General features: G+C 40.6%; 3 protein-coding genes across 7 annotated transcripts; 1 reads left to right on the top strand and 2 right to left on the bottom strand.

Moving 5' to 3' along the window:
- Positions 1 to 1,764: 1,764 nt before the first annotated feature.
- Positions 1,765 to 16,514, bottom strand: kiaa1328 (KIAA1328 ortholog). 5 transcript variants are annotated; one of them, XM_051416043.1, is made up of 12 exons: positions 16,414 to 16,514; positions 15,873 to 15,908; positions 15,501 to 15,778; positions 15,246 to 15,346; positions 14,945 to 15,060; positions 9,568 to 9,692; positions 8,146 to 8,537; positions 7,781 to 7,999; positions 7,495 to 7,620; positions 7,224 to 7,309; positions 6,855 to 6,963; positions 1,765 to 2,182 (listed from the first exon to the last, which is right to left on the bottom strand). In XM_051416043.1, exons 1-12 carry the CDS (start codon positions 16,466 to 16,468, stop codon positions 1,954 to 1,956), a joined length of 1,872 nt encoding a protein of 623 aa, XP_051272003.1. In that variant the 5' UTR covers positions 16,469 to 16,514; the 3' UTR covers positions 1,765 to 1,953. The 5 variants fall into 5 exon arrangements, with proteins under 5 accessions (XP_051272003.1, XP_051272004.1, XP_051272005.1 ...); XM_051416044.1 differs by having other exon boundaries at positions 6,855 to 6,966; positions 7,230 to 7,309; XM_051416045.1 differs by having other exon boundaries at positions 7,230 to 7,309.
- Positions 16,515 to 16,637: 123 nt separating this feature from the next.
- Positions 16,638 to 19,972, top strand: tpgs2 (tubulin polyglutamylase complex subunit 2). Its single transcript, XM_051416060.1, has 7 exons — positions 16,638 to 16,811; positions 16,909 to 16,988; positions 17,071 to 17,158; positions 17,404 to 17,544; positions 17,712 to 17,825; positions 17,953 to 18,116; positions 18,922 to 19,972. Exons 1-7 carry the CDS (start codon positions 16,736 to 16,738, stop codon positions 19,141 to 19,143), a joined length of 885 nt encoding a protein of 294 aa, XP_051272020.1. The 5' UTR covers positions 16,638 to 16,735; the 3' UTR covers positions 19,144 to 19,972.
- Positions 18,710 to 23,795, bottom strand: aqp7 (aquaporin 7). The gene is made up of 6 exons (XM_051416059.1): positions 23,442 to 23,795; positions 22,346 to 22,472; positions 22,104 to 22,241; positions 21,847 to 21,965; positions 21,490 to 21,707; positions 18,710 to 21,284 (listed from the first exon to the last, which is right to left on the bottom strand). The coding sequence occupies exons 1-6, from the start codon at positions 23,577 to 23,579 to the stop codon at positions 21,095 to 21,097; spliced, it is 930 nt and encodes a 309-aa protein (XP_051272019.1). The 5' UTR covers positions 23,580 to 23,795; the 3' UTR covers positions 18,710 to 21,094.
- Between the last annotated feature and the right edge of the window lie 3,914 nt (positions 23,796 to 27,709).

Raw genomic sequence — 27,709 nt, 5'->3', positions numbered from 1 at the left:
AACCAGGTACAAAAAAAAAAAAAAAAAAAAAAAAAAGTCGCTAGGATACGGTACAAACTGTAGGACCTGACCAAGGCATTTATCCAGAATACAGTCAGGGAGAGCATTGACCTCAGTTAGAGCTTAGACACACATTGACCTATTTTATTAAAAAAAAAATACTTTGATGGGTTCTATTCATTTATCTATTTGTTTAGATATTTATTTATAAGTCATGTCTGAGATAATATGCATGCTTTCATGGCATTATTTTTCTATGAGTTGGTACGTGACCAAATAGTTTTTATATGACATGCATGGGCCACTGTTGTGGTCCACAGATGATCATTGTTCCTGTCTGCAGGACCATGCCTTCAGCACTTCTTTGATGATGGAGAAAAATGCTCCTATTGACCAAGTGATGTCAAAGACAGATTTTAATCATTTATGTTTGTGTTAATTTATTTATTTATTTGTGTTTGTTATTTATTTATTTGTGCCGTTTGATTCAAGATCTGAGCTCTATTATTGCCACCGATCTGTTTGCTTGTAAGTGCTACTACATCACATATTACCAGTATTGGCAAACTCGGAGTTCAACAACTTTAAAGACTGATTTTACATTCTCCTGTTGCTGGTAAACTATTCAGAACAATGCAGTACAATACTAAAGCCTTATGTATATTTGTAATTATAAACTCATTTTGTTCTCTTTCAAAAGGTTAGTTTTGTTGGAAGATTGTCAAAAAAAAGACGCCAATTGAAAGATTCCTCTTTCATTTTGAGTATCATTTTCTGTCATTTTGAAACCTTTAAAATAAAATGAAAAAGGGGCAATTCCTAGTTAAACATTCCCTCATAAACCACCAACTGTTCAATCAGATATGTAATCACAACAGAAGATATGCCTTGAGGTCACTATAAGTTGCTGCTAATATGTACGGAGCTGATCACTGATTAACTGATTACATAAAGACCAGTTTTGATTTGAACTTTATTTCCCTCCTACTTTTTCCCATCCTGCCTTGTATTGCTTGACAGAGCTCTGATCTTGTTCAACTGATGTGTTCTACCAAGAGCAAAATTCAATGGAAACTGCACTATCTCATCAAGAAATATTGAGTTACTATCATTTGTTTCAGTGCTGTTATCAGTGGTTTTATTTCTAAAGCTCAGTAGTGTTGCTAGAATCTCATTTTACTTCATATGGTTTTCAAAGTATTCTGGAAATCTATTTCCCAATTTCAGCACATATGGAGGGTGGGGAAATGAATGTTGCATATTAAGCTTTGCCAGGTCCCTGATGAGCTCAGCTTCTGATTGGGCAGTGCGCTTTAGGCTCCCGCCCCCGTCTCTCCAGACTGCACCATTCTCTGGTCCCCTGAACTCTTTTTTTGTAATATTAAATGAATGATGCGTCTCAGCTTAGCCCAATAATAAAGCACAGTCTAGAATAAAGTGTCCTGTGTCGTGTCATAATTACTGACAATTTATCAATACGAGATTACCCACACAAATTACCCACCCATTATTCCCTACAATGAGTTTTCTACAGTTCTACATATACTGTATTTCTGGGAGATTTTTTAGGAAGTTCAGGCATTGGGTATGAACAATTCATTTTAGTCATAATCAAATCAACAGATTGTCAATGTACAATTGTGTACCATGATGTTCACATTAACGCTCCCAAGATCCTCACATACAATAAGCAAAGCTCAGTGGTAAACAGTTTCCCTGAAGAAGCAACATAAAAGATCAATTACAAACTAGAAGCATAACCCATTCTGAATAAATATTTGTTTATTTGTATTAAAACCACAAACCAATAGTACAATCCACAACATCATGATCATTCTGATTTAGAATGTCAATTGAAAATTAAATGTAAGAACAAAAAAGTCTAGATCAAACAGATGAATATCAAATGACTGGATTTTTCTTTTCCCTTTTCGCTGACAATTTTCTTCTTTGTCAGCAAATGAAGAAAATATCCTCCAGTATTTGGCTTTCTTCCAGGTCTAGCTGGGTATGCTGAGTATAAGGCACAGCGGGGGTAAGCAGGGTTCTGCCCACCGATTTAGGGGCAGTGAGGGTCGGCCTGCGTTGCGAGGTTTTGGATCTTCGAGTAGACGGTTTGCTTAGCTCAGGTGCAGAAATGGGAGTAAAGATATCCAATAACTCAACCACAGAAAAGTCCAACCTGGAAAAATAATAAAAACACTTTGGGAGGTTGTTTCAATAAATGCAGTTTCTTTTTTTTCCACATGTGACCACAGCTTGTTTCAAAGGTTGCATTGCTATATTCATAATACAGAACCTAGTGCAGCCGCTACAGAGGCAATGCTTGTTTTGTTTTTTCATTTTTTTTGTGATCAAATTTAAATTTTTCAAAACTGGAGGTAAGATTGACAGGATATTGTCAGCCTTTACATAATAGGCTCCTAAACATGAGTCATTTTAACATAAATATACATTTATACTTAAGGTATAAATTAAGGGCTCTTATTTTTCCCTCCAGTCTTTAAAGTTGACCCTCCCCCCCCAAAAAAACAACAACAAAAAATATCGTAAATGAGTATCATCACGCTGTTTCATATGAACAGAGAAATGCACACAAAGACCGGCAGTTAAATGCGTGCCCTTAATGTAAAGCAGAGAAGGTGCAAGCCAAGGGACCAACACCAGACACGCACAAGGCTAAAGTCTACTTGAAGCCCAACGCTTGTACTAAAATATTTGTCATTCACCTTTCACTTGTTAACGTAGACAATATGAAAGCAAATCTCTCTTCGACGTGTTAACAGAATCTGTCTTCCTGAAGTGTCTACTGAACCTTAACAAGCAGCGTTAACAAGTCAAAACCACTGGGGCATCCCGGTAGAAAAACACTGTTTCTTGCAGGTGCGAGAGGAAAAAGAGGGAGAGAACCCGGTGCTTTCTCCCCTGGAATAGAAATGAGGGAATGTGCAGCGAAATAAATAAACCAAAACGTGGGAGATTAAGCTAATAGAGATTCAATCCCTCAGTCTGGCTGGCTTGATAAATTATTCAGTGTATACACAGTCGAACGACGGCCATTCCAGATACAAAACATGAATTCTTTAAAGCACGCTCCACTGATGTTGCAAACATAATTCTCTACTCGTTTAAAGCTGCATCGATTTGCATCGCGCGGCTCCGCACACCCAGGTAAGGGCGATCTTTGGTGTGTACTTGTTGATATGCATGTGGGTGGTCAGTAGACAGATACACTGGTGGGACTTCCAATCAGAGCGCATTTGTCTTCCTCCACACGTAACTATAGACCTTGATATGTCATGTTTTCACACTAACTTGAGGCAGCACATATCAGTAGCTGAAAAGATTTTAAAAAGGCAATATTTGGCTTCGGCAACATGAACTAATGTATGCACATGTTTGAGCGTGAGGGAAAGAAATTGAATGAGGGTTAAGACGGCTGAGGGATGATAACTGATGAAAAAAAAGAATGAAGCTCAAGTAAGTAAATCTGTCTTCCTCATTTGGTCTCCTGCCTGTCAACAGCAAAGGAGAAATAGAGCTAGAGCATGAGCGACAGTGAATGTGTGTGTGTGTGTCTGCTTGTAAGAGAGAGACTGGAAGCGAGTGCAGCTTTGTGGATAGAGAGGAAGGCAGAAGGGGAATGTGGGGGAGGGACTTTGGCTGGGTTCCTTCTCTCGAAATGTGAGAATTTGCATTTTTATTTGTTGATTTATTTAACGGACAGGGCTCTCAAACAGCCATCCATCAACAAACGACATGTTGGTAATGAATAATGCATCACTTACCGGCGGTCACAATCTATAACAAGGGGAGTGCGGGGGGTAGGGGTACAGTTTGGGCAGGAATGGTGGGGTGGGGGTGGTAGTGGGTAGGGTGAGGGGGGTGGCACAGAGATTGCATGAGGGCTAGAGAGAATGCCAATAGATTTTCAGAGGGGTATACAGTGCAACAAAGAACTTCATTTCTTGGCTCCAGTTTGTGTGAGGTAAAGTTGTGAACTGCTGCTCGATATTAATATCCCCCAAGGGAGTCCTGGCAAATCTATTTTACTGCTACATGCATACAGAGAAATGCACGGACAACAGTAACAGGAACAAAAGTTTCTGTCATTGTAAAAAAGAAAAAAAAGCTTTGGCTTGGGATGTTGGGTCATTTTGAAAGCATCCAGAGACGCTGCACTGGCAACATAAAAGTACTGTTAAATACTGTCAGTAGAACAAAAAGAAGCCTTAGGGAGAATAATGTAGCTGCAGAAAGTTGATTCAGACAATATCCTTCTCTGAATATTCACACTGAAACAAACAGCAGTTAAGCATTTTGCCTTCAAATACTTTCCAAGTCCTTTCAACGCATACAAAACTGCACCTTTCTTGATGTAATAAAAACCTTTGGTCTTCATTCTCCCAGTGCACCAGCACAGCTTGTCTCTTCTAGCTCTGTAAGGATAGATAAAATTTCCACAAAACTCCCCTGCCTATGCTCCCCACCACCTCCATCCCACTCGTAACTTTTCACTGCTTATTTGGGTCCTCTCTTTCATTAAAGATAGCCGTCTCGCCCCGGCGCCCCGTTTCATTTGCAGTCCAAACAGTAAGATAAAAAACCTATAATGGCCACTGCATATATCCCGCATGTCAATTTCCCAACCAATCAATAGCAGGCGGGCAATGGCAGGAAGGATGGAGATGAGATGGGCGGGGTGCGCTGGAACTGTCTCATTACTAACTAGCACAGCATTCATGAAAGGATTAAGAAGGTCACTTAATGTTAACCCAAGCTTGGTTTTGCAATTTGCACATCAAGATTGAATTGGTTAAGATTAGATGGTCACAAGGGGCACGTTGTTGCCAGATAGAAGAGAGGGGTTCAGGTAACATTCTATATCATAATTGTATGTTTTATACCATACTATATATTTGCTTATATAATGGAATTAGCATGCAATACTGATGAGATTAAAGGCAACCAAAATAAACATGTAGCTCCTTTCTCTTAAAAACTTGGTTATTCTCATGTTAATGTGCTACAATAACATATTTATGTCAAGGGGCACTAATGACTAAAATAACACCATCCCTCAGATCATTAACTAAAGTCAAGGAGCTCTAACAAGGTATTCGGTTACTTTTTCCCAAATTGACCTAAAATGAGCTAAGAATCACAACATACAGTATCGTCTTTTTCTTACTGACTACAATTAATGTCTAATCCAAATCAGTGGATTGCCAAAGGACTACAACTATCTGAAGAGATGCACGTGAAAGAAGGCATCTAAAAGGCAGAGTTCCTCATTACTGGTAGTAAAAAAAAATATAAAAAAAAACACTGTGTAGCTAAGAGTCCAACTATTTTAATAGGCATTGGAGGTGTAAATGGATGGTAATAAGATCTGATACCCCGGGTCCCCTGTTGGAATTAATGGGCATCTGCTGGAGCTCACAGTTCAACTTGAACCACGCACTGCTTTGTTTAAGAGTTACTTATCGGAAGTTGTAAACTTTGAGCTGTTTTGAAGAAATATCCTTTAGGCCGTGGAGGTGGGGGGGCTGCTTTACATTTACTTCATCTCCCATCAGCCACCACATTTACAAAATGAAATTTCATATTATGATATTACACTAGAAAAGAAATGGATCAATCTTAGGAATAATTTTTTTTAAAATATAAAAGGTCTGCAGCAACACAGTTACAAATTGCTTTTCAGCATATAATATTTTCTTGCAATTCCACAGCAACTTCTAAGGCACCTCACACTAAGACACACACACACACACACACACACACACACACACACACACACACACACACACACAGTAAGGTTAATTACCATTCTGTGTAAGGGTATAAGAAAAAGGGTAATGAATGTCCTTTCCTTTTTAGGAAAGTCTGATGCTTGTACTCATTCATTCCTGTTCTCAAAACCCATCTGCCTCTTTACGTCTTTCGCACCATTTCCATTTCTAGCCATCTCAACCTGCTATAACTTTCCTAGCTTCCCATTTCTCACTTTATCCGATGCTCTCACCCCTCACTCACCCTCAAACACACTTTTAACATTTCTCCCTCACTCTTGCCTTCTCTGTCTCATTACTGTGGCAGAGAGAGAAGGGAGGGCAGTGTGTGCATCCAGAAGTCTGTTCAATTACACCTGCTGCAGGGTCCCTGCTAGGCCGACTAATGGAACGCAGCATGTCTCCTGACAGGCTGGCCACAGCGCTAGCTAGCCCAGTAAAAAGCTTCATTTAGCTTCTCACAGCTCGAAATGTTAGCTAGACTAAGAAAGGACATCATTTAGCCTGTAACAGTGCAGCAACTACAAACCCAGGAAAATGCTTCAAATTCTTGACTTGTACTATATTTGTGCATTTCAGTATTTTTATTGGAAAAAACATCAATTGTCTTAAGAGGTCAGAGAGAACAAATACAATACTGCAGCCCAACAGCCTGCAAATACTCCCCCACGAGACAGTAGTAGCAGGCCCACAGAAAAACTCATTCAGACTTTCCTGTAGTAAAGAAGCCTAGTTAGTCCTGAAGAAAGCTAAACTAGCATGGATAAATGTTTTGTGCCTCTTTTAAACTGCATCCTTCAAGTGCTTAACTGTGGTGTTTTTCATTGTTGTTCAATGAGCAATCTACCCTTCTGGCTGGCACGTTGCCTCTTTTAAATTAAAACACAGGCTGGTCTTCTGAGAACTGATTCTACGAGCTAATACGTCCGTGGTTCCTGTAGTCCTACCATTTATAAAACATAATAAATAGCACTGTAATGCTGAATTTACCTAAAAGCTATTAGAATAAAGGGTAAATCTTTATTTAATGCTTTATTTAAATTCAGCAAAATGTGTTACCTGGCCTCAGGGGTCTTTGGGATCATAGGCATCGAGGTGGGCCTACTCTGGCTTGCAGGGGACTTAGCAGGAGATGTGGCCATGTCCTTTCTGGACCGCTCTAAGGCCTCTGCTGAGAAATGCAAGATAGGAGTGTTATATTAGAAAAAAGAGCAGCAAGGCTGAGAACCGCAGGGAAGACAGTTTCAAAAATGACCATCATGATATACAGTCCTATATCACAACTTTACATGCATATGTAATACAATGCATACTGAAATGAATACGTTTTAAAGAAAATCAAACTCTTGTGTATAGATTTTGGGCTGAAATGTTCGTCTATGTGTAGACCAAACACATAATTCTGATTGATTGAAAATACAAGCTTACCATTACCATTGCCCAGAGGAGCAGGTACAGATTGTTTTTCATGCAAACTCTGTCCTGTAGGATGTCCCTCTGCATCTTCACGCACACTGTAGACCAGAGACACAATATACTAAGTTGGCTTTCATGCGTGTACTAGAGTACCTGGGTATGCGTGTGCATACTATATATGTGTGAATTTAATCTGTAAGGTGTGTGAGTGAAAGCATGTATCTGACTAAAGTAGATGCAATTTGAGTGCCTTACTCCCTGTCTAGCAGTCTACATGGTTTACCTGGAGGGTAATTCTTGGTGGGAGGGACCTTCCAGCTGTGGATCTCCATTTCCAGTGTTTGACCTGCTGAAATCAGACTGAGTAGCTTGTTGAAATCTAACAAGAATATAGGAGAAGAAAAAGAGACTGGACTGAGGTTATGCCAGTCTGCAATGACAGACACTGAAGAAGTACAAGGACACAGAAAAACAGGACTACATTTCTTGAATAGAAGTAACTACCTATAAGTATCAACATAAGCCCCAATACAAATATGGTTTATTTCTCTCTGGCTTCTGTATTCTACCTGCTGTAATCAAGACGCGACTGATGTAGCTGCTGATTCTGTCTGTTGAGTCTGTCCTCCTGCTCAGCCAGCCGTGCATGCAGCCTCTCTCTCTCCATCTCCAACTGCATCTTCTGAAGTAGCAGCTGGTGCCTCTTCTGTTCCCAGTCCTCATGACCCAGCAGAGGCCTGGTCAGGGCTTCCTTGGCCTCTGAGCCAATCGCATTCCCACTCTGAAGCCTGCAAATACACATTACATTTGTTTAATATACTATATTTCCACTAGCCTGTGTCTTGATAAAATGCACAGTTTTTGATTTAAACCACATGAAAGTAATGTACTCATGTGGGAACACAGATCATGGCTGCAAAGAGTACTACTGTACCTTTCGCACTCCTGTTGGTTAAAAGTGTTATGGTGGCCATTCTCTAGACAAGAGTCATTACTTCTCCGTTGCTCTGTTCCATAGCCACTTTCTTGAGCACTGCCTCGAGAATGCTCACATCTGTGGGGGGACTGAGAGTGCGGTTCCCAGCACTCTCTTTTCTGACTCCTATGCTGTTTGATCGGTCCATCAGTTGGACTGAACTCACTAACACAGGACAGAGAGGCAGGGTTGCAAAGGGTTTGCACTGCTGCTTTTCCTCCACCACCTCTCTTGTGCACTTGAGGCTGCTGTGCGTGAGTAGCAGCAAGGCTGAGGTATGAGCCATCAAAGAGTGAGCCATTAGCTCTGCTAGTAGATGTTCTGCTGGGGGCTTCCTCACTACTGAGCACCTGGACAGAGAACAAAGAGGACAATGAATGCATTTTGGCCAATTTAGTAAGCCTCTGAAAAATTGATGGAGTATTTCAGCCAAAAACATTAACGCCTGCTCCATAAAACCCTGATGCAGAGCTAGGCTACAAATTGAAATTTACCAATACTGGAGTCACTAAGCAGCCTAATTTGCTCATGCTGCAATGTGTAGTAATAGCCTGTGCTTGCAAGAGCTGTTCCACAAGAGCTCACATATCACTTGCACTTTATGTAGGTTACCATGAACTGAAGAATCTTTTTAGTCCTCAAGTTTGCTTTCTTCTATTTTATGCTCGTAACCATTTTGGTTGTGTATTGGGCTCTGAACAGAACCACAATGCGAGTGACGTACACAACAGAACTGTGCCTGAACACATGTGTGGACACTGATGGAGGACTCAAGCTGTTGCTGCTGCTCTGCGAATGTGCTGCTTTCAGTACGCACCTTGTATAGACATGGCTAGGTTAAGCAACACAAATGCAAATCATCCTTCGAAACTGTAAACTGGACAGAGGCCACAGGACTTAGAGGACAATTTTCAACTGAGCATAACTGGCAGGTAAGCCAAGGTCAGGAACATTATGAGATAAACATAAGGAGGAAAGCCCATCTTATAGTTGACTGGGGAAGAGAATGTGACTAATTTGCTGAGGGTCAGAGAGCAGGCAAACACACATTATTCAGAGCCACTGCAGGACAATGAGGTTGGCCAAGTCATCTATTCTTACAGAGGCTGAAGCCAGGGAGGCGTCTTCGCCTCTGAAGTGTCACCTTGAGAGAGTTTTCACTATGTTGTAGTCATATAGAACCGGTGACTGAAGTAGACTTCTGTAGTGATTTTTTATGCCTTGGCACTTGGCCATGGGACAGTGCGCTATTGCATGTTTTTGTGCCTGAGTGCCTGACAAATGGCAAAAAGGGGTGTTCTCTGTATATGGCTTACACCGGCAGCAGGCCCACCGTGTAACACTGCATGATGCACTTGCTACAGCAACCCTATACCTTACCTTGCTGTGAGCTGGTGCCTGGCTGAGCTGGGCAATTGACTGGTTAAGTTTCGCCTGTTGCTGAGAAAGGTATTGTTGGTAGAGGCCAAGCAGCTCCTGGCACTCTCTGTACTGCTGCTGCAGGCCTGGAGGATCAAGGGTTAAGTGACTAACAAAGTTAAACAACAAGTAAACTGAACACAATAGAACTAAACTTTCAGGCTAGAACAATAAATTGATTCAGCCAGAAAAAAAAAAAAACTGTGGGTACCATGAAAGCATGTGGCTGGAAGAGATGAAAGAGAAAAATATTTTGATGAGAATTTAAAAGGAAATATTTTTACAGAGTAAAAAAGGCATGTAAGCAGACTTCTGTGTTGACTTCTGTGTGGCTCTACTGAGAAGGTAACTTTGTGCAGCCATTTTGGTAGTGAAAAAGTTATCTTATGTAGCTTAAATGTAAAAAAAGATGCTGGATTTAGATTGACAATCTGAATCAAACCCTTGTTTCTGCAATCAATTACACATTGGACCAGAAAAGTAGAGAGAACAGCAAAGTTGAAAACAGAGGGGGAGAAGAGGCCAGCAAAATCAAAGTTGTTGTTGTGGCACAGAGCTTTCACCATCTGGGTCGGGCCAAGCTGTGTTGAGCTGAGCTGGGCAGTGCCGCGCCAGGCTATCTGCCAGACAGAGTGCTGGCAGACACAAAAAAACTAATCTGGAGTGGAACTACTGCTGCGCCTCAGGAGCCCACTAATGACAGTGGCAGCACCACACCACACCAGCACATACGAAGATAATGAGCATGAGAATGGAGAGACTACACACACAGACACACTCACACACATTCGATAATCAACCTCGGTCTGACTCTTTCTAGTACACACACACACACACAAACACAGCGAGACACAAGAGCACAAATTCCCCACATGTACTGTAAACAGCCCACACACACAAACACTACAATAAAGCCAGTAGTACACACACTCCCACCCGAGCTGACCTTAAAGTGTGTTCCTCTAGGCCATATCTTTTTATGATGGTGGCCCTGCTCCCCCAGCTGATGAGTTTCTCAGCATCCGTTTGAAAAAAAAGCCCCCATTTAAAGAGAAAATCAAAGTTCAAAGTAGAGTCTTATTGAAGGAATAGTTGGCGGAACACTCCATAAGAAAACACTTTGGTTGTTAGAAGACTTCAATCAGGCTGAGGAAATGAAACAGAGGGAAAGAAAAGAGAGCGGAGACGGCTTTGAATTGAGGACCAGACACCAGACAAATGCAATGCAGCGGCTTCCATAAACATTGGGGGAAATGTGAGGAAGCCTTCCATCTAACTAAGGATCCTCTACCGCTGCACTGATAATGTCCATGGAAGTAGTTCAATATGGAAAGCTTAAGGACATCACAAGGACATCACATCATGTAAACCTGCGCTGGTAGGTCTATTTATGCAGTATGAATAAGGGTCTTGAAGAGGAGATACTGAATATGTTTATACTGCTACACCTCACCTCAGTCCAAGATAGAGAGTTCTGTGTTAAGTCGAAAAAAGGCATGCTTGCTCATATTTCACCAGATTCGCATAAGCCACCATTTCCATTTCTCACACCTAAAAAAAATGTTTCCTTATAGACAGAAATATACAGTACAGTACACTGCAATACGAATCGGGTATGGTAGGGACCCATAAACCAAAATACACACAAAAAGTTTATCTGGGATATAGTACCAACAGGACTGCAGCATCATAGCATCCCAATGCCATAAATGAAGGTAAGTGTGTTAATGTGTTGACAGGCTCATGCAGTCACTGGACAGCGAGCGCTAGGTAATCTGAACCGAGTGGAGCGACACTGATAAGATTCCACCTTTCTGCACGTTGCCACACTAAACATGCTTCCTCCACAGCCTTGGACGTCAGCCAATGGGGGCCAAGCACTCTGCAAGCCCCTAGTTTACATCAGAGCTGCAAAGTGCCAACAATGACTTACTCCTCCCCCGTGCTCCAAAAATACTCAGAATCAAGGGCTTGGGCTGAAGAGGCTTCAGACGGGGCCTGTCAAAATGATTCACTTCCCTGTCAGGCCAGGGCTCAAATGAAATAATGAAATCCACTTCAAGGTGGAACAAATTTGCACAGGAGGGGGGAATATTTTAAAGCCTGCTTTAGCACACTGTGCCAAACAGATTGAGCCTGAGCAGGAATGTGAGAGAAACGGGGGCGGAGACTGATGTGTATGAATGTGTGTGTAAGGAAGCACTGACGGGGAATTAATAGAAGAAGACAGTTTACATAACTGCTTCAATACTACTGAATCTGGAGAAGAGACATGAGTGCGAGTCACACAATAAACCAATAAATAACTCCAAATGTCAGCTAACAATTATTTTGAAAATGCCTTTAAGATTCCAAGAGCAAACATGCAGAACAACCATTCTTATCCCTACTATTCTCAGCCGTCTTCATCACTATGATCACAACTAATGCGATACCTGTTTTTTTTAGGCACAAGCTATCTTGCGTCTTCATCATTACACATGATGACATCTGTACAAATGAGCTTGTGTCTATGGAATGTCACCTACCATGAACAAGCCCACAATTCACAGAGCCAAAAGTCGCCACAATACAAAGTAAAGGTGTACCAACAACAGCTTCATTCAATTTTAATTCTTTTAGCAAATATTCAATGCATTATGCATTATTAATTTCACATTACGCCCACGATTGGTTCAATTTAATTTGTATTATATTCAATTAAGAATTTAAAGTGATTCAGTCAACAATTATATAAACCTTGCACGAAGGCACCAGTCCAAAAAAAATGACAGTTATTTACAAGGCCAAACTTTAGCTTCTAAGGACAAACAACTCAGTTTGATTATATATTTTAACAGCCTATTCGTGGATGCAGATTTTTCTACTATTTACAGTAGCTCTGCAGAATGGAGGGCTCACAGAATTGTTCTTAATTCAACCAGTCAAAACCACAGCATTTACGATATTTATTTGCTGTGTCAGCAGTAATCAGGTAGAGCTTCAATAAAGAGACAGATTAGAATTGAGTTTGATTATAACTCCTCTAATACACAGAGCACACCTTACACAGCACATGGCTTCAACCACATCATACCTAGAATAAAGTAAGATATACAACACCCAGGCCAGATCATTACAATGTCCACGGAGCTGACATCATATTGGGGCTTAATCTGCCAAAAAGACAAAGAGCTGAGAATTCTCCAAAAATGCATGCTTATCACAAAAAGCACACTCAACAACACCAGATTTCCACATTGTAAATGTCATTCATCCAAACATTAGAGGGTAAAAATGGATTTAGCTCTGGCAATCCTCTATCACAACATGTAGCATTTTTCAATGACATATCCTAAATGGGCTGTTATTCCCCCCTCTCCATGGCCCCAGGATTCCCTCCAATTGTTTCAACTCAATAAATGGCATTAGCTGTAGCACCTGCTGTGCCTTGTTCTGGATACGGTACACCGTGTTAGTAACGCCACCTTGACTTCTGCCCATGCCAACATTCCTTGAAGTACAAAAGGCATCCTTCCTATCTGAAACACAGATTCAGTCCTGTGTGCCAGTCAGTTCCAAATGTCAGCTGAACATCCTAGGTGGCTTGGGGCTAAGGTATAGCCCTACATTCTTTATACCCCTGACAACCCTGAATTTTGGTTAGATAAGATAAGCGGAGGCGTAATGGAATTAGACTTGACAAGACTCTCATTCAGTGTGTTTGCCTTTGGTGTCTCCTTAACCTTTCAGAGAAGTGCCGGAACCTTCTGCCTGAGAAGAGCCTTCATGACTCTTGCACGCACTTTAAAAGACTATGTTATCCCCCCTGAGGTGCTTGGATCCAAACACTTTTTCCTCTCAAATACCTTTTTAATGGAGTTTAGAAGTTTGGTGTAAATGCCAAGTCTCCGAGCCAAAGTGCCTTTAATTGAGTTGTGCTTCCTAATTTTCCCCGCCGCCGTTGCCAATCGTGCAATTTACCAGCCGGGTCAATTACTCTTCATATTTCGCAGTGTTTTTAACCTAAATTGACTGCTGGCCATGCTCTGGTTTGACCTGAGCAGAATTGTTATGAAGACAGTAGGTGGGTTGTGGGGTGCAATAAACAGCATACTATTGCTGAAACTCTTGCACTAACCTCATGCTAGACAATTCAGAAACAGCTGGTGACCCACCTGATCTCATTTTGTAAGGAGGAACTGAGAGATATTCTACAGTTAATGTTCAGCATTCATGGAGGGTTACAAAAGCACATGCTGGTGAAAACATACACTGAAGCCTTTTCAGTAAATATCAAAATCCATCTTTGGATGATAAGATGATTTAGATGGTTTGGTCAAAGGCTCCAACCATGAAATTGATTCTGTACACAACAGTGGATAAGCTACAAGCACTTGCAAAAGACAACTGCAGCAGGCATCAAATAATTTAAATAAATCTGCTATGTTTCTCTGTCTTTTGTATCAAATTGAAGGGTCTCGGCCAAACACTGTACACAGCCTTACCTAAGACAACACTGCCCCCTAGAGACTTTCTTATGGAATAGCACAAAGGAACCATATAGCCTGCAATAAATCATCTGTGGAACTTTTAAGTACATCTTACAGGGATATGCAACTGTGTGCCGTGGAGAGCTGGCAACAAGTTTTTATTCCAACCAAAGGCTATAGTGGATGATTTCACTGATTAGTCCCTCATTTTAGTTTGAAGTTGGGCTAATCAGTGAAATCACTTGAGGTTTGTTCAATGTTACGCCTTTTTGCACCACTTTGTGACATTTTTTGTGATTAAACAATGTTTTCTCCAGGGATTTGCTCTAAGAATGCAATAAAGGAACTGTGCCACCATACTTAACTGTAGCACTATTAGTCCAGATTCAAAATAGGGTGTTAAGTGCATTTTATCATGAGATTTTAGCATACCTTATTAAAACATCTTGGTAACATTAATCAAACTGATAAACCAATCATACCCTGAAGGTTTCGACTGACCTCTGGTGTCCTTATAATAGTGCACCACATTTTGCAGTAGCTGTAGTAGTACAGGCTCTACAGTGTTCCAAACAGCAACCAACACACCATGAAGCCTATTTTACACCATTAAACATAGCCATGTTCTATGAAAATTACTCATAAACGAGTGAGGAGCATGAAGGATTTAAACCACTGTGGGTCAAGTTAATTAATTCACCATCTACTATGACCCAGTAGTGCTATTTGCAAAAGCATATTAAATTCCCTACTGTTTCAAAAAAACAAACAATATGACAAATACAACAAATCACTACTTTTTGCATTGGTGAGTGAGAGTCTAACTCACTACAGTTTTTGTTTGTTCAGTTATTTTGAAAGGATACTCTCTCTCTCCTCTGCTATGACCAGGTTCTGTTGCTCCAGCTGATGGATCTTGCGCTCGAAACATTCCTGTTCATCTTTCAGACGTTGCACTGACTCTTCTTTCTCCTCGCTCACTCTGGAGGACAGAAAATAGCAGTGTTAAAGAATAGGTGGTCTGCATTACACATTCTAACAGTGACCGGGGATGAAACGATACAGGAGTACAAAATGAAACATTGCAGTGAGGTATCACTTGAAATTTTTACATTTATATGAACTTTAACACTATCCTAGGGTTGAGTGGTATATACTGCTGGCTACCTGGCTAGTTCTTCAATGAGGTTTGCAATCCGGCGCTTATCTTCAGGACAGAGGTCCTTCAAACAGACCAGGCTCCTAGCTCTGCTGGTCTCTGAGATTACCTGGGCAAAGAACGGTTAGCAAGTATAAAAAGATATCAACACAAACTACTGTTGAAACTGTCAGTTTCTACACACCCTTCCTTGTTTTCGATAAGTATTCAGATTATTCATATGCTCTCTTCCATATTCAAGCCATCACAAAACAATGGATTACCTGTGTTGATGAGTGAAAAGTACCAGTGTCTGGAGAGAGGATGTGCTGCTCTGTAGCTACAGTAGCACTGTGATGCACTGGCTCTTTTTCCTTGGTAAAAACCCCAGAGCGCTCACTTTGTAAGTATCCCTGTTTCCTGCCTCCTTTCTTAAGTGTGGTCTCGCTCTTGTTGTCAGAGCTTCGCCTGGCTCGCATCTTGGTACCTCTTTTACTGGATGTACTTGTGCTGCCTGGTCCCAGATTAAAAGGGGTCCGAGTCTTCACCTCTCCTTCCACTCCTGAATTAGTTTGCGGGAAGACAGAAGAAGAGGATGCCATATGTACAAGCAATTCTCTCAAACTGTCACTATATATAATATCACTGAGACTCACCAGCCACAAACACCAAAGGCTGCTCCTCATCTGACACTGTGTGAATAAGGCAAAGAGAAGACAAGCACTTCAGTAAGCGTTCAGTCAAATATAACGTAAAGTTTGTTCAAGCATTGGGCTTCCTGATGCAAAGTGTAGACAGTTCACAGGAAGTTTCCTGTTCTTAAGCAAACAGTTAGCACTCACACAGCTCGCTATCTAACATTACTGCAGACGGCCTTTGTATTAACGTTACGTTGAGCCCAGCAGCACAGCAGTAGTGAGAAACCTAACACGGTTTACTGGCGATACTACAACCAGAGTTTCAATAACAGATAGGTCATTTAAAGGAGGCAAGTTAACTCCACGTATAGTTAACGTTAGCTAACCAACTTAACGCTAGCTGTCTCACTTCCTCTGAAATAACAACTTCCCAGCACTGACACATAAGTAACTTTAACATCTGTGAGACTCTTTCAGAAACTTTAAGAACTTTCTGTAATATATGTACGAGCTGGTAATGGACAAGGAAGCTACTGTAGTTTGGCAAAAGAAAGCATACCGCCATTCATCCAAAAGATCCCCGAATTTCCACTTTTTGTTGCTGCTGCCGCCATGTTGAAACAACCGCCACCACTCCCAGGGAGCCAAGCGTTGCTAAGGAATTGTAGTCCCGCCTTCATCTTCCAACTCAACAGCCAATTGGGTAGTCTGCAGAAAGACAGCATCCTATTGGCTTAGACATGTGTCAATTCTGCGTCAAAGCCGCTCTTGACGCTTCCTGTGTGTGCTTCCAGCTGGGAAGGAGAGAGATGATACAGAGCAGATAGCTGCAGAGGATGCTTCCAGGGTTTTGTACAAATTTGTGATTTGCGATCTTCCAAATGGAAGACTTAAAAGAAAGCCTAGCATTTAAAGGTGTTGCTGAGAGACTGACGCTGGGCATTACTCGTATACTCGGTATGTATTATGGTTTGTGCCCAGAAATTAACAAGCTAGCAAACAGATTGATGTCTAACTGTTAATAAATGTTGTCCATTTGTCCATGCTGTGCCAGAGAACATGCCTGGGGTGGTCGATGTGCGTTTTGTAGAGAGGGAGCCTGCAGAGAAGAGGAGTCTGCTGTCATGGGAACAGGTGAAACTGTGTACACCTTAAAGATATGATTTGGTCTGGTTGTATGGTGCTATCATGTGAACCTGCTCTATTTCTTCCTTAGAAAAACACTTGTATTTTGCCAGAGGACCTGCGAGATTTCTATCTGACAACTGATGGATTTACACTAACCTGGAGCGTTAAACTAGACAGTAGGTGACCTCATTAGTTTTATGTTCTGTCTGTAATAATATTATTCTCACAGAAGTCTTAATTTTTTCAAGTGAAAGGCTACTATTAAGATAACATGATACAGGTAAATGCAAATAGCTCTTGCAAATTTCTGACAAAGACTTATGTGAAGGTTTTTCAGCTGTGTGATACAATCATAACTGTGTGTGTGTGTGTGTGTGTGTGTGTGTGTGTGTGTGTGTGTGTGTGTGTGTGTGTCTTTCAGATGAGTGTGTTCCCTTAGGATACATGATGATTAACAGTGTGGCTAGGCTGTGTCCACTGCTCCAACCAGTATCATTATTCTCTCTACCCAATGCACCCTCACTGGTTGACCTGGACTGGGAGGAGAACAACACAGAAAGTGGTAAACCTCACCTGTCAGATCCTCATGTGGGCTTAACTCAACAATTACAGCATGTCAAGTTTGATTAAGTCTGTTTGTGTGCTCAGCTGTGCAGAAAGCAAGCTAATGAATGAAATGTTGATTGGAAAGTAAATATTTATTCAAGATTCATTAATGTTATCTACCAGGGACGGGGCATGCTCCCACTGCACCCCATTTTGATTCCCGGAGCCGTATCTTTGAGCTGGATTCCTGTGGTGGGAACGGCAAAGTGTGCCTAGTCTACAAAAACTGCACTGCAGGTTCTGTTTGTATTCACAAATTGCACCTTTTTATGATTTCTCTAAACCTCTATGTTAAACAAAAAATTATTATTAAGACATGAATATATTACCTATCGATCATTCAGTTGGTCCTTTTATTTCCCAGGTGTTGTAGCCCAGAAGAGTGAAATTTGGTTCCTCGACCGCTCACTGTGCTGGCATTTTCTGACAGCAACTTTCACCTCCTACTACCGACTGATGATAACGCACCTGGGTCTGCCTGAGTGGCAGTATGCCTTCACCCCATATGGCCCCAGTCCCCAGGCCAAGGTAGAGTGTCTGATTTCAAAGACCATATATTGTGGTTTAAATGGCATCCGCCAAACTTTCAGTTACTGCAGTACTTTTAGATAATATTCTCTTTTCAGAATTAACTAAACCATGTTTAGTTCAAATGTATTCAATTATGTTGTAGGCTTTGTAATATTATTAACAACACTTGACGTCATTGCAGGTGTATAAAATACTGCTTGTTCATTCTGTTTCTTTTACATTACACTACAATGTTGGCTAATTTACAGGTCCCGCATTTTACACTTTTCCGGTGTTGCATTTTATAGTATTAATGAGCCTCTCTTCTGATTGGCTGACTGTTTCTGAGTGGTACATGGGTACGCCAACCACAGGTACTTGAATTTCCCTCGGGATAAATAAAGTAAAGCTGGTAGCATGGCTGAGGGCGGTGACTGTATAGTTGTGACATCATAACTTTATAGAAGTGCTGACTGCCCGTTTAAAGGCACAGTTTCTGAATACTTGTGCTTTCATCCATGTATTGAGCATTTTGATGCTTTCACAGTATTTAAATATCTCCCACACCGCTTTATAATGGAAAAAAGGGAAATCTCAATTATTACAATATGTGGACTTTAACACTTTATTAGGATGACACTCAAAGTTTTAAGACACTTACACAAAGCATAAACGTGTTTTTCCTCAACCTTGAAGCAGGATTTTTCCATTTCTTCAATTTCCATACGGTTACATTCAGTTTCTATTGGACATTATTATTAATTTTTAGTTTACTATAAACAGTATTGTAAACTATCTACTGTTCCTCCTGTTCCCTCTACAGCAGTGGGCATCACTGTACCAACCACTGACTTTCAGCAGTGAGCTCAGCTTGGCCGATCCAGCTGGAGATTCCCATCTCAACAAGCTGGATCCTATAAAGGCCTTCAAAGGCAAGGCCAAGGTACCTGCCCCCAAGAAGAAGCAGTCGGCACAGAGCAGCTTGGGGAGCACTGCCAAGACCCAGGTTGTCGGCACAGGAAGACAAATTGGGGCAAAGCGGTGAAAAACGTTCCAGTCAAAGGAAAACATTTCAACCAACTCCACTATCTGCACAACCAGCATGGCTAAGAGGAGCAGTCTGTTATTTCGTTATTGGTTGGACCGTGAGTGCATGTTATCTAAAACGTTTGGAATGCCACATATCTAAATAGATCCATATCCAGGGTTAACCAGGCAAGTGGTACCAGCTGGTGAAGACAAAGTGGCATGTAAAAAGGTTTTTGTTGTTTATATGTTTATTGTTTTTCTTACTGGGGTCCAGGTTTCATGAGCATTAATTCCCCCATAACCTGGCTCAGGTGGTTTTAAAAGAAAACATTTGATTTGATCGTGACAATCCTGATCATCGTATTTTTGTTTATCTTACACTGCTAAGCGTTAGTGACGGAGAAATTAGAAGCACTATTGCTTTCCAGCCAATTGCATCACCCATATAGTTATTATTGTAAGCCTCATGTAACACAGTGTTCACTAGTGGTAAAAATAATCCAAACCAGTAAATTCATAAAATATGATTATGTGCTGCTGACATACCACAAATAATACAGACATGTAGTAACAAACTGTACCACTGCTGTATCCAACTAATACTCAATAAGGACACAGTCATCATCAGTTTTTATCTGTAATTGTTGTCACTAGGCTTGGTTTGCTGCTGTACATATTTCAATTTTGAATCATACAACAATTTTTATATACATATATATGCATTTTACAAGTACACGAAAAAGTAAATAACTATGTTTATGTGACTGTAAAATTGAGGAAACAGGAAGAATGAACATAATACTGTGTAGGTTTCAGTTGGTCAATAAAGTGCTTGTATGACTGAAGACTTGTATCTACAATTTAAAACTGATCACATGATTCTACAGACAGAAACTGATCACATGACTCACTGAAAATTTTCAGAGCTTCTGTATCAAACATTACATCACTTTAGATTGCACGCAAATGCAAACCATGACATGTTCCATGTTGCAATAAACCATCAAGCTATAGTCTTCAGTAATGTAAGTTACTCACTGGCCATCACGTCACTGCAGTGTCTCACTGATGCTATGTTCCTCTGTAAACTTCACAAACATAAAAATGACTAGTAATAGACTATGTTTGTGCAATGACATCTGCTCTGATGATTCCTTATCAATCAACTGATGTGAGGAGGTTATATTCCAACATTTTGGAGCTTTATCCATTTAGCGGTCATAATGCCAAGTATACTGCTCAGCAGACCTAATAAACATCTAGAATTAGGTTTTGGTTCAAGTACTTTGGAGCCCCTACATAGTGAAGCAAGGAAAATTTACACTTTTTAGCTTTAGGGTGCTGTGCACTAGCTTGTTGGAAAGATAAATGTGTATATTATGTCTTATTGTGCTGCTGCCCTTTCAAGCTGTGAGGAGCCAACTCCTACTGTTTCTATTTTATTTTCTAAAAGCTACATGTTTATTTTAGTGCATTGTATGGGGGGGTGTTTACTTTTCTTTACATACTCTGTTTTTATGGTGTCTTCCAAGGTTATATCAGCTGTTAATGCCTCAGTAATATAAACATAAAATGGCCAGTGTGTGTGGGTTTTTTTTTTTTTTCATTCTCCATACATAAAAATGGCTCCTTTTGGTCTAATTAACTACATGTGGTATGGGCAGCAACCGTAACCCATAGATGTCCACATAATGGTTCAAAATATCGAATAATGTGTATTTTATCTGTTGCAGCCCCTTACAAGCACAGAAACAGTGGCTAAATATTTACATAATTACATAAAACAGACTCATTTTAAAATTTTTAGAGATATTGAAAGCAATATTTCAGGTAGTCTCTCTTTCTGTCCCCCATCGCAGCAATTTGTTTTGGTCTATCTTTTTAGCCTTCATCATCATGGAATGTTTTAGCTGCATACAGATACCCTCATAGCTTTACAAGGGATACACTATATATAGTTGAGTGGCTCAAACACATACATTAGCACAGATGTTTTCTTGTTTCCTCAAAGGGGCAGTCTCCTCCTTGAGCAGCCCCTCACCCTGTTCAGAGAGGGGTGGGTGGTGCATTTCCACCAAGGCCTTGTAGAGCCCCGCACCCAATACTCCACCAATGGGAGGTGCAGCCAGAGGCACCCACCACCACCCATTTCCAGCCCTACACAGATAAAGACAGATAAGTGTGAACCAAAAATTAGAGAGGTAGATCAAAAAAGAAAACAATTAGTCATACCCTCTAAATGTGCGTGGAAAAACTACACAGGTCATTTAAAAATTAAGAGATGTTTTGCTTTCGACTGACCCCTGGTGACACGTAGCAACAGCACATCCTGACCAAACCAATACATCCTTCCTGTATATACCTGAACACATCGGACCCCCAGCCTGCTATGGCAGTGAAGACCCTCGGTGCGATGTCTCTGGTGGGGTTGATGGCATAGCCACTGTTGCTGCCTAGGGAAATGCCGATGAGTAGCACTAGGAGACCCACTGCAACAGGCTCACTGCCTGCTGCGGCCGGTTTGTTCTTCTGGTCGGACAGAGCCATCAGGCACAGCAGCAGCATAGCTGTGCCAAACACCTGGCACATACACAGCACAAACATCACACAGACACATAAGTCATGATAGCAGCGTGTAAAACAAAATAACAAAGAAAATGGTTGGTGCAGAATGTGTCAGATTTGTAGCTGTAATCATTTAATCCGGTTTCATGGCTACCTGGTCAATGAATCCAGCCAGCAAGGAGAGGTACGGTGCAGGATAGGTGGCAAAGATACCAGCTGTGGCCTTTACACCAGTCACAGTCAGGTTTCCTCCACAATAGTCATAAATGGCTTCTGCATAATAGAAACAGTATTGAAAAGACAGATACTCTTGTGCAATGATATACCGCCAAAGAGTAAGTAAAAAGTAAATGTGTAAGATTCTATAACAATACAGTGCCTAGTGTGCTTGAACATACAGTATGCCCTTACCATAATAGACAGCATAAATTGTCCCCGCTGCCAGAAATGACCCCAATAGCTGTGCAAAAACATACACAGGCAGCATCTTCCATGCAAGGCGGCCAAATGTGCACATTGTGAGAGACACTGCCGCATTCATATGAGCCCCTGACAGAGCAATAAAGCATGAGAAAGATGTGTCAGATTATAGTGATTGGCGGTGACTCTGAAGAATTCTTGATGTATGGGTTATTAAGGGTCAGCTCATGTACCTGAGACCTTCCCTCCAACATGAACCCCCATTGCAACACCCAGTCCAAAACCCAGGTTGATGCTGAGGTACTCTCCGAACGCTCCCTGTCCTGTCACTACCTGGGCCACAGACCCCAGGCCAAACACCTGGACGCAGAGAGAAGCACAACCGTACACGGGCACAGATGATTATCAAAGAGAAGAAAATTACAGCGAGAAAATTCCAGACAGTCTAATTTAGGGAAGGCATTCCAGTAGACAGGATGTGTAAATTAGCTAAAAAATATTGTACATTCAATTAACAGATTGAGTGGTGCCAATTAAGTCAGTGTGTCAGTCAGTGTGTAGAATGGATGTTTGTTTTGTTTTTTTAAAACTGAACTATGGGTACAAGTGTAACAGAAACTGAACTGAAGCTTTTGCTCTTTTTCATTTAACTTTTGACTTAGTGAAAAAGACTTTAGTCCCAGTACAAAAAAAGCTGACACTGAATAACTGCAGCTATTCATTCAGGAAACAGGAAACATGTGGTTCCTCTTCCAAACGTTGTGTGTATTTAGGTTAATATTAAGCCTGGTTTCCCAAGTACAAGTCCAGCAAGATTTATACAAAATGCCTATGTGTGTGTTCACATGCTTATTTACATGCCGTGTTCAGCATGTGCCCACTGTGCTTGTGTGTGTGTGTGTGTGTGTGTGTGTGTGTGTGCCTGTGTATTTCTAAGTATAGGGTTTATTATAACAGCTGACAGATAACATGTGACTTTTGCAACCCACTCCATGTGGCCCACTGCCCGACGATTCCTCTGTAACACTAGATTTCCTGGTTCACCCACTTGAACCCACCAATCCCCACTCAGGACCCCTGCCATGTGACCCTGAAATGCACTTGTGTGTGCATTTGGTAGAGGGGGCACACTATCAGGGTCAAGAACATAATATTAATAATTAATGGCATGTGTTTGTTTCAGATAAGCACGTTCAAAACAGAACATAGATGAAATTGTCACCAGGGATGACTATAAGAGGCATTTTTGTCAGTTTAAATCACACATTATTACAACAAGTGCTGTGAAAGGCACTTTAGACATCTTTTGGAATGAATTTTGTTTCTTACCATCATGACATATGTGCAAAGGGATTCAGCAAGTCCCACACGAACCACTTCATTCTTTAGCCAAACTTTTGGTCCAGTTACGTTAACTCCTTTCCGCTGAGAGACTCCTAGTTCTACTGACTGCATTAAGTCCTTCATTTCTTCTTCTTCTCTTTTTTACCCCTGTTTTGTTTCGGTCAAGTTTATTTTCTAATTCAGGAAAAATAAAGATAAATTTAGTAAAGTAGTAAGGTAGTCCACAAATAAGTGTCTTTTTAGCTATTCCCCTCCTTTTTCCTCCCCCTCTTCTGACTTCTCTGCTTTTCTACCCTACTCACTTTGTCTTTGTGTATGTGTGTGTCTCTCTGTGTCACACGTACCCATTGGGATTTGTCTACATTTTATAGCCCTGACCCAACCCCCTCCTCCCGGATATGCTCCAACACCCACTGTCAGATCCCTCCCCCAGTAGCTGTGCATGGCCCATAAGGACACAGATTAAAAGTAAATTGTTAAGACATGATATTCAGTTCAACTGTTCCTGCAGGTTTTACAGTAGCAATAACATGCTCAAAAAGTGTGTAAAATGAATTACATAGAACAGTTTGTTTACTGATTTATGTTACTGTGTAGAGATTATTTAAAGGACCAGTGTGTAGGATTTAGTGGCATATAGCGGTATAGTTGCTGATTACAATACCCTCACTTCACCCTCCCCCTCCAAGCACAAAGGAGAAACTACAGTAGCAGTCAAATGCGCCTAAATGCAAATGGCCTATCTAGAGCCAGTGTTTGGTTTGTCCATTCTGTAGAAACCTGGTGGCCACATTAAAACATTTTCACTTTGAATAACAAGACAATACAGTCTCAGTCAAATCAGTGGGGGAAACAACCATAACAACAGAAAGTATTGATTAAAATGGGAGCTTCATTGACCACAGGCACTCTTATCTGGACTTCACAATGGAAATTTATAAAAGCTTTCCATCATCATGTGACATGTTCACAAAGTCAACAACATTTGATTTTGCAAACCTCTGTTTTATAAATAAACTTACTTATTTATTTTGGAAAACTTCTTGTCAATATTTATTAATATAACTATATAAAATATACAAAAGGCAATTCTGGTGAGTGCAACTAAAATGTAAGAAGTGTCTAAGTGACAATAACAACTGATAATCATGCTAAGAAAGCATGATTTGGTGTTGCAAACATTCTGCAGTATTACTGGAGATACTTACCTACACTACTAGAGTAGTCCCACAGAGGTCAGCATGGCAATGCTTTTCCTCCATGCAAGAACTAGTGTTAAATTGCTCTATAACAGATGTTTTAATCCCTCTGATACTTCACCATTGTGATAACTATGAACATAAAAAATAAAGACCAAATGAACAAATAAAATCTGGAAATATGTTCTGTTTGTGTTATTGTTCTTGTTAATGGTTCCTTCTTGCAAATAACTAAATTTAACTAAATAATCAAAATTTGATATGACTGCAAGTCTACAGACCAAGAAAGTTTCATCAGACGCCATCAGCTAAAGCATACCGATAAATTTGAAGTCAAAGGTATATAAGTATAATTTGCCTCGCTTCCACTCAATAGTAGAACTTGTGACCGAAAAGGTGCACAGCAGTTATTTAGTGACAGTACTTAAAGCCATAGTCTTAGGTCGCTTAATTGCCTCCACGTTTCCATCACTTGCGTCTTTTCCCACCAGGGATGCACGGAGAGACGCAAGGAAACGAGAAGAAGGAAATAAGGAACGAGTAAATATGTTGTCAGTGAGTCCTTTCCTCTAAAGCGTCACATGGAGCGAAGTCCGTTTCTGATTACGGCACAAAGCAGCTCCATTGATCATTTAAACCACACACACACACACACACACACCGACAGGATCTAATGTTAATTCATGTTCTGTGATATTTCACACTTCCAAAATCTCCCACACACAGACCAGGTTCAAACAGGGTAATTATTCAGAGTAAAACAGCAGTCCTGGAGAGTTTCTCTGCCAACTTTATAAGTTTAGCTGCTTATTTGCTGCAGTGACATTAGTAAGCGCTTGGAAATGGCTGAACGCATCCTCTGTAGCTAATCATTATAGTAAATTAATCAAACACTCATAGGCTACATTAATACAACACAGAATAAATAAAGAAAGCTCCCCAAAAAATAGCCACAGGAATCATTTCTACTGGCAGAATGCGTTTATTTTATTTGTTCATTATGTGCATACATATATACACACATATACATATACACACACACACACACACACATACATATATACACATATACACACACACATACAGTGGGTACAGAAAGTATTCAGACCCCTTTAAAAGTTTCACTCTTTGTTTCATTGCAGCCATTTGCTAAAATCAAAAAAATTCATTTTATTTCTCATTAATGTACACTCAGCACCCCATCTTGACAGAAAAAAAACAGAAATGTAGAAATTTTTGCAAATTTATTAAAAAAGAAAAACTGAAATATCACATGGTCATAAGTATTAAGACCCTTTGCTCAGTATTGAGTAGAAGCACCCTTTTGAGCTACTACAGCCATGAGTCCTCTTGGGAATGATGCAAAGTTTTTCACACCTGGATTTGGGGATCCTCTGCCATTCTTCCTTGCAGATCCTCTCCAGTTCTGTCAGGTTGGATGGTGAACGTTGGTGGACAGCCATTTTCAGATCTCTCCAGAGATGCTCAATTGGGTTTAGGTCAGGGCTCTGGCTGGGTCAGTCAACAATGATCACAGAGTTGTTCCGAAGCCACTCCTTTGTTATTTTAGCTGTGTTGGTAGGTGTGGAATGCCAAAAAGTTCAATCTTGGTCTCATCAGACCAGAGAATCTTATTTCTCATAGTCCGGCAGTCCTTCATGTGTTTTTTGGCAAACTCTATGCAGGAACTTTCTCCCATCTCCCTACTGCATCTCTGGAGCTCAGCCACAGTGATCTTTGGGTTCTTCTTTACCTCTCTCACCAAGGCTCTTCTCCCACGATTGCTCAGTTTGGCTGGACGGCCAGTTCTGGTCGTCCCAAACTTCTTCCATTTAAGGATTATGGAGGCCACTGTGCTTTTAGGAACCTTGAGTGCTGCAGAAATGCTTTTGTAACCATGGCCAGATCAGTGCCTTGCCACAATTCTGTCTCTGAGCTCCTTGGGCAGTTCCTTCGACCTCATGATTCTCATTTGCTCTGACATGCACTGTGAGCTGTAAGGTCTTATATAGACAGGTGTGTGCCTTTCCTAATCAAGTCCAATCAGTTTAATTAAACACAGTTAGACTCCAATGAAGGAGCAGGACCATCTCAAGGAGGATCAGAAGAAATGGACAGCATGTGAGTTAAATATGAGTGTCACAGCAAAGGGTCTTAATACTTATGACCATGTGATATTTCAGTTTTTCTTTTTTAATAAATTTGCAAAAATTTCTACATTTCTGTTTTTTTCTGTCAAGATGGGGTGCTGAGTGTACATTAATGAGAAATAAAATGAATTTTTTTGATTTTAGCAAATGGCTGCAATGAAACAAAGAGTGAAAAATTTAAAGGGGTCTGAATACTTTCCGTACCCACTGTGTGTGTGTGTGTGTATGTATGTATGTATGTATGTATGTATGTATGTATGTATGTGACTGTGGTTTCTTCTCAACATTCGAACATAATTATTAGGGAATTCCATTGGTTGAAGACGATGGCGACGATGGATGTTTTTGGGCAAGATATTTTTCAAGAATCTATCTTGATTGCTGCACAGATGTAATATAAGATCTCCATGACGTCACCCATAGGGTTTCTGAGGAGCTGCTGTGAAGCTTAGTGTGGCTTGCAATGACCATCACCGTCTTGGCACTCCTGAATCCAGAAATTCACTCAAAAACGTAACCCTTAGATGCATAAGTGGGTCTAAAATTACACGGTGTGGTCGTTTTCTTGCAATATCTTTGTTATGAAAAGTTGTTATCGTTTCATATTCCAGGTATTCCTCAAAAAACATGTTATGATATAATGCCTTGTACATTTTTAACTTACCTTTTAAAAAATTTTCGAACATTTTCAGGACTTGACCATGATCACAGATCTTGCCGCACAGTTCAGTACTTGAGTCAAATGATCAACGAGCATTTACCCACTATCCCTAAAGGGGTTAATAGTTGTTTTATTGACCTTGTGCTGTTATGTGTGTAAATGATTGACTTCAGGAATTGACATGGAGCATGTGAATGTCTGATCTCTTTTCTTTAAAGATGCAAATGTAACATTAAATATTCT

This window comes from Dicentrarchus labrax, unplaced genomic scaffold (genome assembly GCF_905237075.1).
Source record: "Dicentrarchus labrax unplaced genomic scaffold, dlabrax2021, whole genome shotgun sequence".
Lineage (NCBI taxonomy): Eukaryota > Metazoa > Chordata > Actinopteri > Moronidae > Dicentrarchus > Dicentrarchus labrax.
The sequence above is the reverse complement of the archived record's forward strand: the minus strand, read 5'-3'. Positions and strand labels throughout refer to the sequence as shown.

What these genes read in the sequence shown, in the direction of transcription:
- kiaa1328 (XM_051416042.1), bottom strand. Translation starts at nt 16,468, where the DNA reads ATGGCGGCAGCAGCAACAAAAAGTGGAAATTCGGGGATCTTTTGGATG. An exon ending in TCGCGTCTTGATTACAGCAG is followed by an intron (nt 7,621 to 7,780) that starts GTAGAATACAGA and finishes ACCTCAGTCCAG; the next exon opens with TCTCTTTTTCTTCTCCTATA. An exon ending in TCCTCTGGGCAATGGTAATG is followed by an intron (nt 6,967 to 7,223) that starts GTAAGCTTGTAT and finishes TGCATTTCTCAG; the next exon opens with CAGAGGCCTTAGAGCGGTCC.
- aqp7 (XM_051416059.1), bottom strand. Translation starts at nt 23,579, where the DNA reads ATGAAGGACTTAATGCAGTCAGTAGAACTAGGAGTCTCTCAGCGGAAA. An exon ending in TGGCTGGATTCATTGACCAG is followed by an intron (nt 21,708 to 21,846) that starts GTAGCCATGAAA and finishes TGTATGTGCCAG; the next exon opens with GTGTTTGGCACAGCTATGCT. An exon ending in TGGGGGTCCGATGTGTTCAG is followed by an intron (nt 21,285 to 21,489) that starts GTATATACAGGA and finishes TTATCTGTGTAG; the next exon opens with GGCTGGAAATGGGTGGTGGT.
- tpgs2 (XM_051416060.1), top strand. Translation starts at nt 16,736, where the DNA reads ATGGAAGACTTAAAAGAAAGCCTAGCATTTAAAGGTGTTGCTGAGAGA. An exon ending in GGGCATTACTCGTATACTCG is followed by an intron (nt 16,812 to 16,908) that starts GTATGTATTATG and finishes ATGCTGTGCCAG; the next exon opens with AGAACATGCCTGGGGTGGTC. An exon ending in GGAGAACAACACAGAAAGTG is followed by an intron (nt 17,545 to 17,711) that starts GTAAACCTCACC and finishes GTTATCTACCAG; the next exon opens with GGACGGGGCATGCTCCCACT.